The sequence below is a fragment of the Lissotriton helveticus genome, chromosome 7 (assembly GCF_964261635.1).
Source record: "Lissotriton helveticus chromosome 7, aLisHel1.1, whole genome shotgun sequence".
Taxonomy (NCBI): Eukaryota; Metazoa; Chordata; class Amphibia; order Caudata; family Salamandridae; genus Lissotriton; species Lissotriton helveticus.
Genome location: NC_136068.1, coordinates 1,388,263,066 through 1,388,283,107, shown reverse-complemented (window position 1 = coordinate 1,388,283,107; position 20,042 = coordinate 1,388,263,066). Strand labels below are relative to the sequence as shown.

General features: G+C 48.3%; 1 protein-coding gene across 3 annotated transcripts in view; it reads left to right on the top strand.

The window, feature by feature from the left end:
• TBCD (tubulin folding cofactor D) overlaps positions 1 to 20,042 on the top strand; it is a 2,437,462-nt gene that overhangs the window by 511,905 nt on the left and 1,905,515 nt on the right. For all 3 annotated transcript variants that reach the window (XM_078654702.1, XM_078654704.1, XM_078654703.1), the window contains one exon: positions 5,286 to 5,418. In XM_078654702.1, coding sequence (XP_078510828.1) covers positions 5,286 to 5,418 — 133 coding nt within the window. The remainder of the gene's footprint in view (positions 1 to 5,285; positions 5,419 to 20,042) is intronic.

Below are 20,042 nucleotides of genomic sequence, written 5' to 3'. Positions count from 1 at the left end.
ATCAGTTTTCCACAAGACTCCAACAGAAGTGGTGAAGAGGTATTCTTTGCATTTAGAGGGTAATTAATGTATTTAGCCAATCCTAAAACAAGGGGATGCGTTGATAATTCCAGCAATTAGTGATTATGGATCTGGCTACTAACATGGAAATGAAAATAAGTTTGACCTCTCTAGCTGTTATAATATGATTCGAGTAGCCCTACAAAGAGATCTACAGCCAGATGCATCAACCTAAAAAACGGTCGCAAACGGGCAGATTCTCAGAATCTGCCCCTTTGCGACCGGTATTTTTGCATTTGGGATGCATCATCCCAAATGCAAAAATCGCTAATTAAGAATTCGCTAAATTGCAATTCTTTGCATTTAAGGAATCTCAAATTGAGATTCCTTAAATGCAATGCATGAAAGTGAAAAAAATTGCGAATTCGCTATTAGGGCACGCAAATTACCATGAAGTACAACTTCATGGTAATTTGCAAAAACTTTGAAAAATGCACTTAAGTGCATTTTTCAAAGTTTCATGTTGCGCACACACATGCCCTAAGGGCATGTGTGTGCGCAACATATGTGCACACATAATTTCAGGGGTGCAACAGGGTGTCCTTTGGACACCCCAGCACCCTTGAAATCGCAATCTCAATTTGCGAATCGCTAATTGCGATTAGCAAATTGAGATTGTCTTCCCATTCATTCCTATGGGCCTCTAGGCCCATAGGAATGAATGGAGAGATATTCATTAATTGCGACTCGCAATTTGCGAGTCGCAATTAAGGAAAGTGTAGGAATCGCTAATTGTATAGCGATTTCTACATGCATAGGCTTTTGCGATTCATAAATAGAGATTCCTTAAAAATCGCTATTTAGGAATCGCAATTCTATCTGTTGATGCATTTGGCTGCTAGTGATTTAGAAGAATTTTTATAGCTAAACAATTAAGAAACACCTTCCAATATTGTGTTCCACCCAATGTTATAAGTAGGAAATTTGTGCAAGTGTAGTCATGGTTTTCTCACTATTGCTATTGTTTTTTATTGTTCAAGGGTCTGGTGACTACACCATTATTATACTTGGACCTGTGAATAGAGAAATGATTTTGGTTCACTGTGTTTATTATCCCACCTTTCTATCCCTTTATATGGTAAGACAGACTCTTAGATCAAAGGTAATATTTATTCTTACCTTTTGCACTTGCATACACATGGCATATACAATAGCGCTCCCATCCACCCGGGTGAAGGCCTGAGAGCCGTTATGGACTAATGTATTGGCTGAAACATGTTTGGCACCTGATAGGAAGACTCCGGTATAATTTCTCAAGTTACTCCTGATTTTCTTTATTTTTTTACACTTTTTCCTGTGTGCCTTTGAATATGGGCAATTTCATTGGGTTTACGCCCAGGTAGGTTTAATAGGACCTTTGATCCCGTGTTTATCCAGCATCACTTATTTTGAACATCTTCGCACTGAGGGTGAGGCTACCATGATAGTGATACATCATCAGGTTGGGATGAGAAAGCTTATGAAGAAGCATGCCACAAAACAGTGGGTGAGGCTTTCTCGTCCATCATCAGTAATGATGTTTCCCTGAGGCCATTGTAACTTAGTGTAGTTTGGTAGATCCATCACACTATTGCCTTTTTCGTGTGCTTTTTAAAAATTATCTTTTGTATGTTTGGTTTCGTTTAGATATTTACCGTTTAGATAAGCTGCAGAACAGCGTACTGTTGGAAATATAGTTCTGAGTACTTTCACTGAACTGCATCAAAGTAAGAAAGTAGCCAACTGAAGTTACCTGTTACAGGCTTTGCCAAAGCACTTGGTACTACTTTGTTTGCAGTAGATTTCAACCCACGTTTTTTAAATCTGGAGTTCAAGGTAGTGTGGCTCCTGAAAAACTAAAGGTAAAATTATTTCAGTATATTGACGAAAAGATGTCGCAGATTTTTTTTCAGTAAATCTACATTTCAGTCATTCACAGAAATGTATGGCTGAAGATGGTAACCCCCTGGTGCTCAGTAGTGGCAAACAGTATGAGAAAGGTAACCTGTTTATTGCCTGCACTCCCATCATGCATCTTCACGTTTGGCTCAGGCCAACAATGTGTGGGCGGGCAATTAACATTTTGCAGTTGTAATGTTGCTTACATCCATGGCCAATAACAATTTACTGTGGCACTAAACTCTTAACACAACTATGGAACTGGGACATTGGTGTATTGTGCCAAACTTGATTTCCCTGATCTGTAATGATAACATCTGCCAAAAAATAAATAAAAGATGTAAGGAAGACAGTAAATCTTGCAATTAACATAGATTGAGTTCAGGAAATTTGGGAGCTTCCTCTTGCATTGCAAAACGCTTCTGCAGTCTTGATGTATCACATTTCAAGCTCCAATTATTAACCTATCTGTAGCCCTCTAATTAATGTTGCCTACAATAATAACACTACTTTGAAGCCACTGTCTAGGGTGGCACGAGCCAGGGTTCCAGAGTTCTCTCAAAATCTTTGAATGTGAGCTATTTATCGGAGGAGAGCAAGTGAAAAACATGCCACTTATTCTACAGCTGCAAATGCTCTTGCACTTGCTATGAAGATTTGGTTCCAACAGTATTGCAGAAGAAACAGTACCTTCTTGAGCTTAATCTCTTTTTTTAATGGATTGTCCATATGTTTACTGTTGGACCTGCGATGGGCAAGCCCAGCGCAAAGGGGGTAGCTTGGCTCAAGTGACAAGGCAAGTGAAGGCTGTAGTGTTAAGCCGGCTCTGACCCAATAATAACTCCCTGCACACCACACAAAAAGAAGGACACCACACCACTGTTATAGAAAAATATGTTTCGTTTATGTAAAAGTTCTCTGGGTTTGAAGGAAGTTCACTTAGGTAATCACATTCACATTTCTTACATGGGTTTGATTAGCTGTGTACTGGTTTCTCAGGAATAAATAGTTGGACTCTAATAAATAAATAAATATACTGGATAAATATCAGGATTCAATACATTAGAATAAATATCAGCAATGACTGGAATAAATATCAGCAATGACTGGAATAAATATCAGCAATGACTGGAATAAATATCAGCAATGACTGGAATAAATATCACAGGGTCATTCTGGTATCGCTGCCACCAATTAATCACTTTCAGGGTAAACACATTACGTTTGTCATTCAATGCGGAATGCGTGCTCTTACAGTTTTTGAAGTGTTCACGGGTTCGGGCTCTATGGGCACAAGATACGCGTGATAATCCCTTAGTTGCACTCACAACTCATTGCGCGTATATCTGGAAGATAAAGGCATAAAATGACTACGGCAATTACACTCCGCGGTCAGCCGGTTCAATGCTACTGCTGCCGGAGGAGTCTGTGCGCTTCTGTCAGCGCAGGCGGGGTTTCCGAAGGCGGCTCCAGTTCACGAGTCTTGGGACCGTCGAACGGGCTGCCGGAGGGGCCAAAACACCTGCGCGCACAGTTCAAAATGAGACCGCATCACAGTTCCACAACAACGCGGCAACTTCAGGGGTAGAGACGGCCCACCTCACTTCGGCGGCGCCGGTAAGCGCTCCAGTCAGTATGGCACTTCTCCCAAGGGCGAAGGGGGGTTCCAGGGGCCCCGCGATCCTCCCTCCGAGCTCACTCACGGGGGGGTTCCCGCCCACACACCAGCTCCCAAGTCACTCGGGCAGGGCAGAGACAGTAATCTCGCCCCAATGAAGGCCAGCCTTTCCCCGCCCCAGCGCAGCACCTCACCTTCTATCCACAAACAGCGCGTCGACGGCGGTGGGTTCGGAGACGTCTGAACGCCCGCCAGGAGGCACTTAAGTTGAAGGTGGCACTTTAAGAGTTGCGGTTGCGATCTCACCACTGGGGGGGCGGGGAGGCTCTAACTATGGCCAAAGTCTCTGAGGGGCAATTGGGCACTCGCTGACCAGGCGCAGAAGGCTAGAGGACACTGCTCACGCTTCTGACTGGAACGCCAGTCAGGGTCCACGCCAGCAACCTCTGCTGCTCTTCTGCCTGAACTATCAGCTGCCTCAGGGGGTTAACAGGGCAGGTGTCAATCTGGGGTCCAGTCCTCTTCTTCTGGTGTTCTTTGATCATTCTTCTCCAACATGGCCGCCAGGGACTGGGCCTTTTATAGCCAGTGCCCTAGGATGCCAGCACGAGCCAGAAGGTTCTAGAACCTTCCCTGGCTATGTCAATGACATGGCCCTTTCAAGGTATCTTTTTGGTCATTAGGAGCCACCGTACTGGGCTTCCTAAGGCAGCCATTTTGTGTACTTGTAACTCCTGAGGGGATTCCTGTCAGGTTTGCAGGTTACACAAAGTGCGCCAAAACCTTCAAAGGGTCAGAGGTCAGAGGGGCTCTAATGGGAGTCACTCTCATAGGGGACAATGGTGTCCACCATTTTAGGGTTGACAACCCCAGTTGGTTATGCCACCGGTTCCGTCAGGCGCCTTGTACATAGGTGCCAGGAACTTGGTGAGCAACTGGGCATCAAAGAGCATCTAGCCCCATGGGACAACACACAAAAAGGTCCTGGTAGACAGAGAAAAAGCGACAAATTTTAGTAGGCACGGGGGAACAAAATAAATCATAGTGTGAGGGGACTCTCAGAAGCAGACAGGTCTAACATTTACTTTACATCGAAGATACCAAAGAGGATTTTATGGTAGATGCGGCTTTACCAAGAGCATGCGCAAGATAGAGTAACCTCAAAACCGTTCTTAGGTTTAAAACTAATTCTACCCAAAAACACTCATAGTAATTAATGGCGCCCTTTTTGTATTTAGTACTACAAACAAATATTTCAATAAAGAGTTCACAGAGAGTAAACGGGTAAAACCGAATAGTAAATGTCCAGCCTCTTTTTCTGTTGTCAATCTACCAAAAAATGTAAGACCGCACATGTAAATCTTACTAAGGTGCACAAGACCATTTAGTAATTTGGGTCTTTAATGTTATCCTCTTTGATAATTTTCTCTTCTTCCAGCATATAGTCCATTTGTTCCATAATAGAACTTCCTTTCTTTCTCTAACCTATATAAGCAAAGTGATAAATAATCCTGGTAGCCGGTAGGAGTGCCAGCAGTTTGGTTCTCCTGTTCCCACCTCTTGGCACACCAGCACACAGAATTGGATTTGTGTTCTGTGAAACTATTTTTTCAAACATAGAAGTAATCAGTATTAGCTATTGGATGCTTCTGTGATTTCAAATCTGAAAACACACAAATATTTTTTTATCCATTTCAAGAAGATTTATAACTGTTCTTTTTTTCTGCAGCTTCCACTGTATTAGCATGCCTTGATAATTGTAAGCTTTCGGAAAGTAACCACACAATTCTTCGCAAACTTGGGGTGAAACTTGTTCAACGCCTTGGACTCACATTTTTGAAAACCAAAGTGGCACATTGGAGGTAAGGATCAGAGCTTGTACTAGTTACATTATTCGTTTGAAAAGTGATTTACTGTGACAATGCATCACTCTCCTGCAGTGAATCTTTCAAAGATTCACATGTTTTGATTTAAACCCATTTGTTAGGCAGACAATCCTTGGTTCATGTATTCTGTCCTAAGTACAGGAACATATTTAATGCCATAACCATTCCACCTGATTGTCTGGAGCTTTATGTTGGCCTCAGGGACTTAGGTAGACTCTGACTGCTACCTCACAACGGCATCTTCAGATTTCTCTGCATCTCATGGGCTATGGAGTCCTCGGAATAGCCCTGGCTTATTTGGAAAGGTTTGGTTTCAAATAATATTAATTTAAAACAACTGCCGAAGGTATTTTACATACTATGCTGATGAGTAAATGTATTTATAAACATGTTTTCCTTGCGAACCCTACTCCTCTGATTGCTTTTCTAGTTGATCTTCCTCTCTAGGCCTGCTCCTGTGTGGATCGCCAGTGAACCGCCAGACAGATATTCTAGTCTCCTAATCCCATCACCATCTGATTCTTGTCATTCACTTCTTCTTTGGCTTCCTGCTCACAGGCGGCCAAAAAGCAGAAGTCTTAAGAAGTTGCAGGATGTTTTTATACCAAGAAAACGTTTACTAATGACCTTCAAAAGAAGTTCATGTGTGGTGTCCATATGAGCCATATTTGAGAACAAGCATTTGCAATGCAATAGGTCTCGTAATATTAAAGTTTGAGCTGTGGGCATTGCTAATAATAATGCAACACCAATAGCTCAAACATTCAGTAATGCGAGACCTATTGTAATGTATTTTTCCACCACTGACATGACCCAGTGCCCCCACCCTTCCCGTGCGCAACCAATGTTAAAAGCACACAGGGTAATAAACAAGAGGCATGTTAAAATCATGTCAGATACTTATTAAAATGTTGTTATTGTTTTTTCGCAAAAGGAGTTCATAACGTACAATACTGAAAACACACATCAGTACCTATAAATATTAGATGTAAACACATGTAGAATGTGTGCTTAACACAGGTTGCAGCAGTGAGACCCTCTTAGATATTCAGCGGGAGTGATGCACTGATTATGAACGGAGTCACGGCGGTGCTTGGGTGTGATACTCAGCAGAGGTTGCAGCATTGAGACTCTCTTGGAGGTGTAATGGGCGTAGGTCCAGTGAGAGACTTTTTGAAACTCCTGCTTACGATACTGGAACGGTATTGCACTGGTGTTTCCAGACCAGCGGTGCCCCCTGTGTGCTCTGTGCTTCAAGGTGCACAGTACAGGCTCATCTGACGTGCCATCAAGCACATGCAATGAGATGGGGCCTCTCTGAGGAGACCCTTCCTGCCCAGGTTTAGCTCCATTCAGCAGCACTGCGTGTGCCACTGGTGGCTTCTCGTGCAAGAAGTCCCTGGCTAGGGTTGGCTGTATTGTGAGCCCTGGCATCTGTCTGTCTGCAGCACATGACCCGGGCACTCCCCTGTGCCCTTCAGCTGCTGACTCCAGAGGTGTCTGTGTACTTACTGGGCGCGGGGCACGTACCTGGTGCTGGCACTGCGAGCTGTGCCCTATGAACATCTGTTTCTACGTCGGGCATCCCATAATTTCACACTGGCTGCTGAGAGATGAATTGCTGCTTCCTGGTTCAGAGACAGGAATGTGTGCGGGCACACGCACACACGCACAAATGCACGCACCCACGCACACATGCATGCACACACTGACAGACCCACGAGCACACAAAGGCACACAAACACCCAGAAGACGAATGACCGCTCACAAGCAGACACTTGCACACACGCAGTTAGGGCACACAAAACATTTTTATACATTGGTGCACACAAAACACACCTGGATACATGCACGCACACACCCAGACAGAAACCTGCAGAGAAATACACACACCCGAGGGCGTATACAGAGGGAGAGGCAGGTACGAGTGCACACCACTGCTGCACACACACACCCCTTTCACAGCACAGCTCCAGTGCACGAAGGCGCCTTTACATGCACTCGAGAGATTTATTTTATAATTTCTACAGAGTTCCAACGCTGACAACAGAGGGATGCCTCCAAAACTGAAATGGTTAAAGCGACACTTGCCAGTTAAATTAACTTTCCAGATAGTTCCAATGATATGCAACACTCTTACCGATTATGGTTGTGGAGGAACTTGTCTTCACATGAACTTCAGATACATCATGGCGTGTTCACGAAAGCGGCCTGTTTGGGAATCTTCTGAAAGATTCACCGTGCGTGGCGCTTGCTGCTTCTCTCCTTCCCCGAGCCACACATTCAACACCAACAGGAGGGTGGTAACCAGTGCTGGAAAGTAGGGGAAACTCGCCGAAAACTGGTTCTAGTACCAATATCTGGGCCGGATCCCCATGGACGTATGCTGATGCTGAATTTGATCTGCTGTTATGTTACTCCCCGTAGCATACATCTGCGGCCGGTATGCTAGCGGGAGGGAGGGGGAGCAGGTAGGGAATAAAAATAAACAAGTAGCATGCGCTGCCCGCCTCTCGCACACACCGGCTCCTTGCGCATTCGCCGCTGCCATGTTTAGGTCACGCAGCAATGCGCAAGACAAACAAAAAGTCAGAACAGTGCAGACTAAAATTGTAGTTGGTGGCCGCTGCTTCCGGACTACATGGAAGTCAGAACAGCCACTGAAAACAAAAGTAAGAAATGCAATTACAACACTAAGCCAATGGCAAGCAGCAGGAGAAACTACCGGCTGCTTGCCAACATATACAGATTACTTAAGGTCTCGCTGAGACCTAAAAAGGGAGGGAAGCAAGAAGAGCCCCTATCTCACCTATTCTTCGACCTAAACACATGGCAATGCGGAGCCTAACTTAATGGTCTAGCTATTGTTACTACTTACAATATAGTAAATGTCTTCTGCCGAGGTTGGGTCAATCTCTCGCAGTGGGGAACAAATCCAAACAATTCTGAAACAGGGAGACCAGGCAGAGTGTGGGAGAATATCGTATTAATAACAAAGAGGTGGATGCTCCCAAACAGAGGGAGCATTCAAAGTTAAAACGGCCCTGGGTGTGCAGCGAGCATGCTGTGGTCCAATTGTTGCAAGAAACCGGGAGATGTGCACGTGAGCGCATTGGATGCTTAGCCATTGTTGGCACTGTGTCATGCATTATGTGCATGGAGAATTTAAAAAATGGTTGCACCATATTCCCGTACAAATGGCATAGAGAAACTGTAGTTTGGCGATCTCATCAAGGTTACATCTGTCTCTACACGCCCCACAGACCTGTCCAGGTAGTGTCCATGACTAGGTACATTTCAAGAAAAATGGGCTACAACCACCAAAGTGACGTTACTCGCCAGTCAATTAATGTTAATCAGGGGCTTGGCTGCTACCTCACGGCTACCTATCGGGGAAGGGCCGGGGAAAGCCCTGGAAAACGCAGTGTTTGAGAATGCGGCAGTCCGTCTTATCTCTGTTTAAAGATACGTGGATCACAGAAGCCCATTAAAGTTATACGTTACAAGGCGTCACGTCAGATTGATTAGAATCGCCATTTAAAACTCAGAGTTTGCAAATACAATTAAGGGGATTTAATAAACTGGCATGCACTTCATTCTTTAAAAAGAACAAGTATGTGGCCCAGTGTTCACCCTCGTGAAGGAAGAGAGAAAACAACGCTCCTACCTTTACCCTGGCCTCACGGTTCCTGAGTGAACACGGGTGCTGGGGCTAACTCTTAAAACGATATAGCTGAGGCGCGCGTGCACTGTGGCGTGCCACCGCTGGATGCTGGCTTGGGGGCTCGGCAGGCTCCAACCAATGGGAGGGAGGGAGGAAAAAGGAACGGAGAAGTCAAACGGATCTCGTTAGTCAGTCATATCGGCTATCGACTTGCATAACAAGCATTGGCCGTGTGGCAGTAAAGCCGCGCGGCCGTGAAAGCGATCATAAAAAAAGCGTGCGCCTCGCGCGGCAGCAGGGGGGGGGGCCTGCGCGATTCCCTTGCTGGAGCGTGCGACCATTTGGCTCCGCACGCTCCCACAAGGAAATCACCAAGATGTGCACGACGCGTGCACGTTTTTGCCCCCAAAGCTGTGGCGATGGCTACAGGTCTCTCTCATATGCAGTGCATGCGCGCTGCGTAGGCGAGACCTAAAAAAAGTTCAAAGGATACTATTTCTCATCTAGTGAGAAATCTATCTCTCCAAAATGTAAGTATGACTTTGTGTAGAAAGAAACACTACATTAAAATCTGACTGGACATCTGAAACTGCCATAAGCATTACCAGATCTCAGTGACGGGCACTCCTGTGGCATACTAAAGACTTTCCATCTTGGGTAAAGGATCATTCTATACTTGTATTTAGAAAGCATCATCCATTTTCAATCCAACCATGTTTTTGAGAAAATAAATATTTCTTCTAGAGATTGAGCAAGAAACGAGAAAGTCTGTAAAGATTATTCCTGTTTTTTGGAACCTTTGTGGGAAGCTTGCCTTCTAGTCGAAAGGCATGCTTTTCTGCACTGGAACTGGTATCTGAAAGAGACACGTTAGTGATAGATTCCTTACCGTAGAATAGTCCCCAGTACCCCTGCGCGTCGGTAGGTGGCGTCATGCGGCTCCGTCACTGGCGTCGTGAGCGCCGACATGACGTCACGGAGACTACTTAGGTGCCACCCATGCGCGCTGACAGTTCTTTCTTTTTCAACGCCGAAAGCGCAGATCCGGATTGAGCACGTTACTCAATCATTTTTTGATTAGTTTTTGAGACTTTTTGTTTCCCTGTCTTGTCTCCTGGTGCACGTAGGGATGCCTGGATTTAAGCCTTGTGGTTCGTGCCGCCGTAACATGTCAGTGGCGGACCCCCACCATGTGTGCCTCTACTGCCTGGAAACCGATCATGACTCCTGGGACTGTCGAGACTGTCGAGCCATGGCCCCGAAGGCCTTGCGGGAGCGGCGCCAGAAGTTGCTGGAGGTCCAGCACTCCTCTCACCGCCGCTCCGGATCTAGGGAACGCTTGCGGGACCGGAGCCGTCGCTCCTCGGACTCTAAGTCTTCGCCTTCAGAGTCCGGTAAGCGACGACATAATAAGAAGTCGAAGAAGCGTGTTGGCTCTCCGACATCCCCCCTTTGCTCCCCGGAGGCGGACGAGGGTTGCTCTGGAGCCAGGGAATCACGCGGCCTACCCGCTATACCCGGGTCCGTCGGCGACTCCCGAACAGAGGCAAGAGTGTCTTGCTGCCATGGACCGCCTTTTTAGGCCCGGGCTCCCGCCGGCGCACCTTCGGGCACCGCGGTCTCGTGTCCAGACCCTGTGACCCCGGCGACTCCATCACTGGCGCCAGCCCCGCCACCACAGGATCCTGCGCCACCAGCTCCAGCGCCACAAGGTGCAGAACCGCTGGTTCCGGCCTCGGCACCGCCCTTGGTTCCGCCACAGGGGCCGCACTGGGTACCGTTTATCCCACCCCTGCCCCGGTTCTCGGACCATTTCGTTCTTACCTGGGATCTGCATTGGGATACGGCTCCGGCTCAGCACTGACCGGCGCCATTTTTGGTGCCGTTCCGGATGCCGCTTTCCCCCTCTCTGGCTCCGGCCCTGCCGCTGCACCCGGCTCCCTCTACTCCGGAGCCGGACAAGGACTGGTACGGCTCTGAGGACCCCCTTGCCTGGCAGTGTGACTCTGAGCAGGATTGGGTGGACGACATTCAAGATGCGGGCGAGCTTGATGTGTCTTCAGACCCGGGGTGTGCCTCTCCTCCGCCTACTATGGAGAAGGGTGCTTCCTATACCATGGTGCTGCGTCAGGCTGCGGAGACTGTCCATCTCGACCTCCCTATGGTGGCCCTTAAGACCAACCTCCTTACGGAGGTGCTCCAGACGGTGTTGACGTCGTCGGAGCTGCTGCTCCCTTTCAATAAGGCTCTCAGCGAAGTCCTCTTGGGCACTGGGTTGCGACCAGCCTCGGGGCGCTGGTGGAAAAAAACGTCACCAGGTGTCATCGCCCGGCGCCTGGTGACTCTGCCTGCTTGACCACGCACCCCACGCCTGAGAGCCTAGTCATCCAGGCCTCAACGCCGCAGAGTGCCTTTCCCATGGCTCCGCCGGACAGGGACTCTAAAAGGCTAGACCAATTTGGCAAGAGATTGTTCTCCTCAGCCAGCTTGGGGTTGTGGTCGGCTAACACCCCCCTGCTTATTGGACTGTTACTCCCACGTGGTGTGGGATTTAGTAGCTGAGGTCTTGCCTCCGTGTTCTGAGGAGGTCCAGGCTGTCCTTTCACAAGCAATTGCGGAAGGCAAGGATGCGACGAAGTTTGCCATCAGGTGTGGTCTGGACACCGCCGATTCTTTGGACAGGGCAATTTCTATGACTGTGGGGTTGCGGCGCCACGCCTGGTTAGGTTCCACTGGGTTCTCACCCGATGTCCAGAGCTCGCTCATGAACATGCCCTTTGATGGCTCCCGCCTCTTTGGCGATAAGGCCAACAGTGCCCTGGAGCGCTTTAAAGACTCTCGTGCCACGGCCAAGTTTTTGTGTTTTTCCATGAAGACCCCTGTCACGCCTGGGTTTCGTTCCTTTCGTGACCAGGGCAGGGGCACCCAGGCACGCTCTTCCAGCAAGCCTGTGCAGAACCAGCCTCAGCCCGGCCGTGGATTCCGCAGGAGCGGTTCTGGTAACCAGCGTGCGGGTCAGTCCACTTCCACCCCCGCTTCTTCCGCCTCTAAGCCTTCCTAATCTGAGCTTCAGGGAGCACCACACACCGGTGGGTGTCAGGATCCGCCACCACCTCCACCACTGGCGCGAAATTACATCAGACAAGTGGGTGCTGCAGATAATCAGCCAAGGTTACGCACTCCCCTTTCTGTCCTCCCCTCCGGCCATGCCACCTCGGTGCCACCGCATGTTGGGGGATTATTTGACTCCTCTCCTGGCAAAGGGGGCCATAGAGCGCTTTCCCAGTCAGGAATTGGGGAGCGGTTGTTATTCCCACTACTTTCTGCCCCCCATCTTGGACCTCCGGGACATGAATCGCTTCCTCCGGAAGGAGAAGTTCAAGATTCTGGCTCAGGTCCTGGCTTCCCTGGAACCTGGAGACTGGATGGTGGCATTGGATTTGCAGGACGCATATTTTCACATCCCCGTCCTGCCGGCCCACCGGCGGTTCACGGTAGGCCAGGAGCATTTTCAGTTTGCCGTGCTCCCCTTCAGCCTTACCAGTGCCCCTCGGGTGTACACGAAGGTGATGGTGGTTTTCGCAGCCCATCTGCGCAGGTCAAGGGTGTCAGTTTTCCCCTACCTCGACGACTGGCTGTTGTAGGCGGGCTCGCCCCATGCAGTCGTCACCCACCTCCAGACTACAGCCGACCTCTTGCACATGCTGGGGTTCTCCATCAATGTGCCTAAGTTGCACCCGAGTCCCTCTCAGAGCTCCCCTTTATCGGAGCGGTTCTGGATTCAACGCTGTTTCGGGTTTATCCTCCCGAGCATCAAGTCCGGGACATTCAGGCTATGATTCTGCTCTTTCTGCCTCTATCCTTGGTTTCTGTCAGGCTGACCCTCTGGCTTCTGGGCCTGATGGCCTCCTGTATCCTGCTGGTGACACATGCCAGATGGCATATGCTGACTCTGCAGTGGGACCTGAATTTCTAGTGGGCACAGCATCCGGGCAACCTGTCCGATCGTGTCCGGATCTCGGAGGGCGCTGCACGACAGTTGCAGAGGTGGCTAACGAATCGCGATTGGGTCAGTGGCAGATCCCTCACCCTTCCCCAACCCGTGCACACAGTGGGGACGGATGCGTCCCTCCTGGGATGTGGAGGCCACACGGGAGAGGCTGAGATCAGAGGCCTCTGGTCTCTGGCGGAGTCCCGGCTCCATATCAACCTTCTGGAGCTGCTGGCGATCTGACTTGCACTGAAGGCATTCCTTCACTCTGTCAGGAAAAGTGTAGTGCAGGTGTTCATGGAAAACACCACTGCCATGTGGTATTGCAACAAACAGGGCGGGGGTGGGGTTGTGGACCCTATGTCAGGAGGCTTTGCGCCTCTGGACATGGCTGGAACATCAAGGCATTACCTTGGTGGTTCAACACCTGGCAGGATCTCTGAACGCCAGGGCAGATGAACTCAGCCGCCGGTGTATGGTGGATCACGAATGGTGTCTGAAATCGGACTTGGCGCACGGTCTCTTTCTGTAGTGGGGAGAGATTTGGTTAGATCTCTTCGCCACTGAAGAGAACGCGCAGTGTCATCAGTCCTGCGCGTTGGAATTTCCAAGGCGTCACTCGCTCGGAGACGCTTTTCATCGCGAGTGGAGTTGCGGTCTGTTGTACGCCTTTCCGCCTATTCCACTTCAGCCCACAGTGCTGAAGAAGATCAGGCACGACCGGGCCCAAGTCATTCTTGTGGCTCTGGACTGGGCTCGAAGAGTATGGTATCCCGAGCTCCTCAGTATGAGCATCGATCCCCCGATCCGTCTGCCTCTTCGGGAGGATCTTCGGTCGTAGCAGCAGGGGACAGTCCTCTACCTGAATCTGTCCAGTCTTCACCTCCATACATGGAGATTGAGCGGCGACAGTTGACACCTTTCGATCTTCCTCCCGAAGCCTGTAATCTCATTCTGGCAGCCAGGCGTCCCTTCACCAAAACGGTGTATGCCTGCAGGTGGAACAGATTTGTGGCATGGTGCGCAGCTAAGGCTGTGGATCCCCTTTCTCCCCCTCTTTCTGAGGTTCTTTTTTTCCTTCTCCCTTGGCCCACAGGGCTCTGCTCTGGGCACTATCAAAGGTTATCTTTCGGCCATCTCTGCCTTTCTACGGCTTCCAGAACAGCCTTCTCTTTTTAAGTCCCCGGTTGTTATGGGCATTACACACACGTTTCCGCCCGTGCCCTTCGTAATGCCTCAGTGGGACTTGAATCTTGTCTTGACTTTTCTGATGTGTTTCTTTTGAGCCTCTTCATAACTGTCTTTTACGTCTTCTTACTCTAAGGACGGCTTTCCTTGTAGCTATCACCTCTGCCAGAAGAGTGAGTGAGCTCCAGGCTCTTTCTTCTAAACCTCCTTTCCTTTCTGGTCATCCGGACAAGGTGGTTCTAAGGACCCGTCCTTCTTTCTTGCCAAAGGTTGTCACTCCCTTCCACATTGGGCAGACCATCACTTTGCCCACCTTCTTTCCGCCTCCATATCCTTCCAGGGAAGAGGAGATGCTCTACCGCCTGGACCCAAAACGTGCGCTCGCATTCTATCTGCAGCGTACACAACAGTTCCGGGTGGATGATCAGCTCTTTGTTGGCTACGTGGGCGCCAAAAAAGGTCAGGCTGTGCACAAACGGACCATTTCCAGGTGGGTCGTTCTGTGCTCAAAGCATGTTTCTCCTTGGCCAAGAAGGAGCCTCCCATGGGACTGCGTGCCCATTCAACCAGGGCAACTGTAGCCACTAGTGCCTTGGCATGCAGCTTTCCCTGGCAGGACATTTGTCAGGCAGCTACGTGGGCCTCGCTGCACACGTTTACCAAGCATTACTGCCTTGACAGTCAAGTCTGGAGAGATGGCTTTTTTGGCCGTTCTGTTCTCCGTGACTTCCTGGAGTAATTTTGTTCGCAGACCCTCCACCGGGGTTGGTATTGCTGGGGTATCTATTCCAGTGGCGGCTGGTGACATTTGAAAGCAGTGGGGCGTAAACGTTAGGCATGACTTTTAAGCCGCAAGCGAAGCGAGCAAAAGTGGGGTACAGGTTGAGCCTACTCCCAAGTGAAAATTGGAACAAGATTGGCAAATGGTGCATTTTAAAGCAAATGCATTTCATGATCAAGCCAGGCTTATAAGGCAGTGAGAACGTATAGTCTTGAAATGGTATGCACCTACCCAGAATCTCAACTCTGCCCAACCCCATCAACAGGTTCAAAGTAAACACCTTCAGCCATCATAAACATGTTTACAACTATTTCCCGGATGGCCTGCATCTTCATTAGCAAACAATCACCCTCTACAATAGTCATCTACTGCCAATTATAATTGACACACTTCATTGGCACTAAACCACTAACCCTGCCTCTTACCGAGGGCCACTTTCACTATTACCCACGCCGCTATGCTTTCTCCTGACACCATGACCTCCCCACTGCCACTTTCACTGAACTCCTATTGCCACTCAGAGCACTACTACTCCAAAGCCTCCGAAGTTATCACTTTCATAGCGTCACCCACTCACCTAAACCTAGCCACACTACTACCAATCACTCACTGCCACTGACGAAGGACAAATTTGATTGTGAAATTCATATTTTGTATGCTTTGTACATAACAAAACACTGTAATGTTCCGACTAACAGTCACTATTTTTAATAAAAATGTGATAACTACCTTTCACTGAGAAACTGTCCTAGCTGCAGTAACGATGGGTTTAGAAGGTAGTTAAATCAAGAATGGATGCTGAGAACTGAACCAGGAAGACAATCATTGAAAGGTGCCTGTTCAAATCTGAACCAATCATCGCCAACACTCTTGGGTACAGAACGTAACTATGGCAGTGAGACAGCAGTGCGTGGGGTATTACAGAATGACAAAGCCGTTATTGGCCACTGGTATGCAGGTACATTGCCGTTCATAATACTGGAAATGTTTAATTAATTGATTTCTGCCCTGCAAGATCCCAGACAGAGTGACAGACACTACTGCACAAGCACAAAACTTAGCTGTAGGCGAAGCACCGATTCTTCAAGAAGCTGGAGACACGTCACTGTAGGAAAGCAACTCAGAGCCCAAATCCATCTTTAAACTTGAATAACTCTTGCCCCTCATTTCCTGTTTTTTTAAATATGGAGCCAAACCGTGCAACTTCCTCACTCGTATTACACATCGTGTTTCAGCATAAGAGCAGCAGTCATGTTAAAATAGGCTTCCTCGTAGCAATACCACCATGACTTTCCTACTATGATATTTCCCACATAATCATTTAAGCTTTTTAAACACCGCTAACAAAAGATTTCAAAGCCTCGCAGGAACGAGTAAACATCTAAAAAAAACAACCCAGATTAAATGGACAGGGCTCCAGCGTTAAATTTGTTTGCTTTTCATTCCAAACTCAGCCCCTCAAACCGAGAAATAGACGATGTTGCGCTGGGGGGGGGGAATTAAATATTAAATATGAAACAAAACTTACCTCAGTCACCGCCGGTCCGGGTCCGCGCCACATCTGCTCCTCGACCCCTTGGCGCCTCACGTCACAAGACTGGCAGCCCCTCGCAGCCAATCCTGGCGCTTGGGGCACAGGTTTCTCCTCGCCCGCAGCAAGCCCATTAGGAGCCCGCAGGGCTCCTAATGGGCATGCACAAAAAAGCGCAAACACAAGTGCACATGAGCGGGCACGGGTAAAAAATTCACCCTCCGTCCCCACTCATGCGCACTTGTGTTGCTTGCCCTGGAGACATCATGTCAGTCAACATGACGCCACCCCGCCCACCCTGAAGGGGGTTGACGATGTGATGTCATGCTGACTATCGTCTTTGAACTGAAACGCCGAGGCGAGGGAGCTGCAGGCGGGGGGGGCTACGCCCCAATGGACGCACCACGCCTGATCTATTCTAAGGTAAGGAATCTGTCACTAACGTGTCTCTTTCAGATGCACAAGTTACTACTTGTTTAATGATATATCTGTAAGATACATTAGTTAGTGTTAGATTCCTTACCACCCTGCCCATCCTCCCCGTTCTGTGAACTGATTATTAGGGTTAAGGTCATCCCCTTTTAGGGCCTTAGTTTTATGCACCAATGGTCCGGTATCTTGCAGGGCTCTGCGTTTCGGCGCGGAAAGTCGTGTACAGAACTGACGCCAGTGCGCATGGGTGGCGCCTAAGTAGACTCCGTGACGTCATCTCGGCGCTCATGACGCCAGTGACTGACGCGGAGCCGCACGACGCCACCTACCGATGCGCAGGGGTACTGCTAAGCAAAACTTTCCGGATCCAGTCTGACGCCTGGGGAATATTCTAAGGTAAGGAATCTATCACTAACTAATGTCTCTTACAGATATATCGTTACACAAGTAGTAACTTGTGCAATTAGAATAAAAAAGAAATCAGGGTGGCACATTGTGCTCCAAGGGCCACAGTGGTCAAGCTAAATCTGCTCAAGTTGGTTGATCTCAAGATTTGAAGAGACTCTCTTCACCCTTTGTAGAGCGGTTCTTATTTTAATGATATTACTCATTACCACAATATTTATATCAACACTGCACTTTGCTTGGAATCCTTACTGATCAACAGAGATTAATATTTCTGTCTTTGAAGAACACCTGGATTTTTCTGAGACTCTTTTGCATACGAGCCTTATACATGCCATATTTTGCCATGCTACGCTAAATTCCAGAAAAGGAGCATAGCATATTATTTGGACATGAAGATAGGGGCTTCAGAAAGTGCTCTGTAACCAAGTAGAATTCTTCTCATAAACTTTATCAGAACAGTGGAAGAATTACTGAGCATCTGGAAGCATGGAAATGCATTGTCATTCAAGGGGATGAAAACAGATGCACAAGACAGACTCACATTCGAGTTTTCCAGAAAAGCTCTGAAAACACCACCGAAGAAAATAGGCAAGAAAGCATTTATGAATTCTAGAGAAAGACATTTCTCTATGCTCCTCAAAAGCAAAGCTAGAAATAGTGTCAAAATGTGGAAACTAGAAGCAAGACGTTTATACTGGACATTGGAGTTGTAAACTGTATTTGCATACTGACCCTTCACAACACTACCCCTATTTTTCAGAAAATATATTTTTTGTTATGCACATAAAATACATATTTTTTTAACATTCCCATGAACTTGCGGTGCAGAAGTTACCTAAGGTTCTAAGCAAGGATCCTGAAATCGTAGTCCTTCAGCAAACCGGTCTTGGTTCCAATATATCTGAGAAGGGACAGATGCCACATTTATCCCTACCTGTCACCGTTGTCATCGAGTGCAAACCATCTAACAATGATTAACTTCTAAACTGATGCAATTAAATCTTATTTGGTGCTGCTGCATATTTTCAAATTTGTTGAAGATAGTTTCAGTGCAAATTAATGTCAAGATCGTTAAGGCTTGTCGGAGGAACCGGTTTTGGCTCGACTAACATAGCCAGATGGCTCCAATATATAGAATTATAGATGGAACTCAGTGAAGTAAGGGGGTGTTTTTTATAGATGGGTTCTGAGAGACATCTAATGGTCCGTGCTCTCACTGCTTGTGTTGCACGGATTTGCGTGTGGCAGGTGAGGCGGGGTTTTACAACGGGGGCCTGTTGAAAGTTAGGCTGAAACCGTCAACATTATCGGCGCCCTCTTGCTCTTCTCGAACCCTTTCGTGCACGTAAACAGCCGCCATTTTGAACACCATGGCTTCCCTGCCCTTTTCTGATAACCAGCGCGTCTCTCTCCCTCTCCTAGCCTCGCAGGCATCCCCCGCATGCTGACAACCCCCTCGCCCTCACATGTCTCGGGTCATAAACCCCTCTTCAGCGCAGCTCTGCCTCGGAATCCCATCCTGTTCCCAGCACGACACCTCCCTTCATTCCTTTCATGGTCCCAGGTCCTTTTGATACAAACCCCTTTTTCCTGTGTGCCCGTTTGTCTTCCTCGTTCCCAGGCCACCACCTGGCTCTGCGGATACTGTTTATTACCCCCAGTACAGTAGGAAGCTTCCTCCCATTAAAGGACCCTCGGGTCGATCAAAGCCCTCACCCTACGAGATCCGATCGAACCCCACACATTCCGTGAATCGGCGGAATATCCAACCGCGCGATAATCATCACCTGTTGTGACCGGGGTGGGGACTTCAACTGTAACTATGTGTGGGAACGGACCTGAAGGGGAGATTCCGAGGATGTCTTTTCGTACATCAAAGTATTAACGAGAACGTGTTTCATGCAATAAAGTGATTAACTTGTGTATAAGAGGCCAGGCCTCAGAGATGCGGGTAGAGCACCTCAGAACGATACCTGCTGTCCAACTGATGTGTTTCTCCTCCGGAGAAAATAAAACCTTGTTTCCTGCCTTCCAGTCTCCAGCGCCTGCCTCTTCATTTGTTAAATATCTTGTGGGTTCAAGAGGCGACACCGCCGGGCAATACTTAAGAACCTTATATTCTGGTTGGTAGCGTCCTCCCTTTTACAATTGGCGCCCAACGTGGGGCCCATCAGCGACTCGTGGATCCAGTGGGAGAGGTCCTGACGACAGAGTGAACGACTGCAACGATCGGGAGCGCGCCTGTCCGATAGACCCTCGTCTGACAGCCGATCATCCGAACTTCACTGGTTCCGAACAGACCTCTCTCGAGTGATCTACGGTCCTGACTGGGAACCATCAGGAGTGCCGCGAGGATAACGGAGAAGAGAGGACGATCGGGCGCTGGATTCGGAAGACAAGAAACTGTCCATGCGGTCCGGGTAAGGTCGTGTAAACACGACAAGTTGCGAAATAATTGCTTGATTGTTTAGGAAATACTAGTATTGCTCTTTTTATTTATTTGGAGATTCGCTGTCTGCAAACGGAGAAACAACAGGCTCTCTCTTTGCAAACAGTGGAGGATAGGTAAGGCAGCCGTCGTGCCTATTTTTTTCTCCCCCACTGA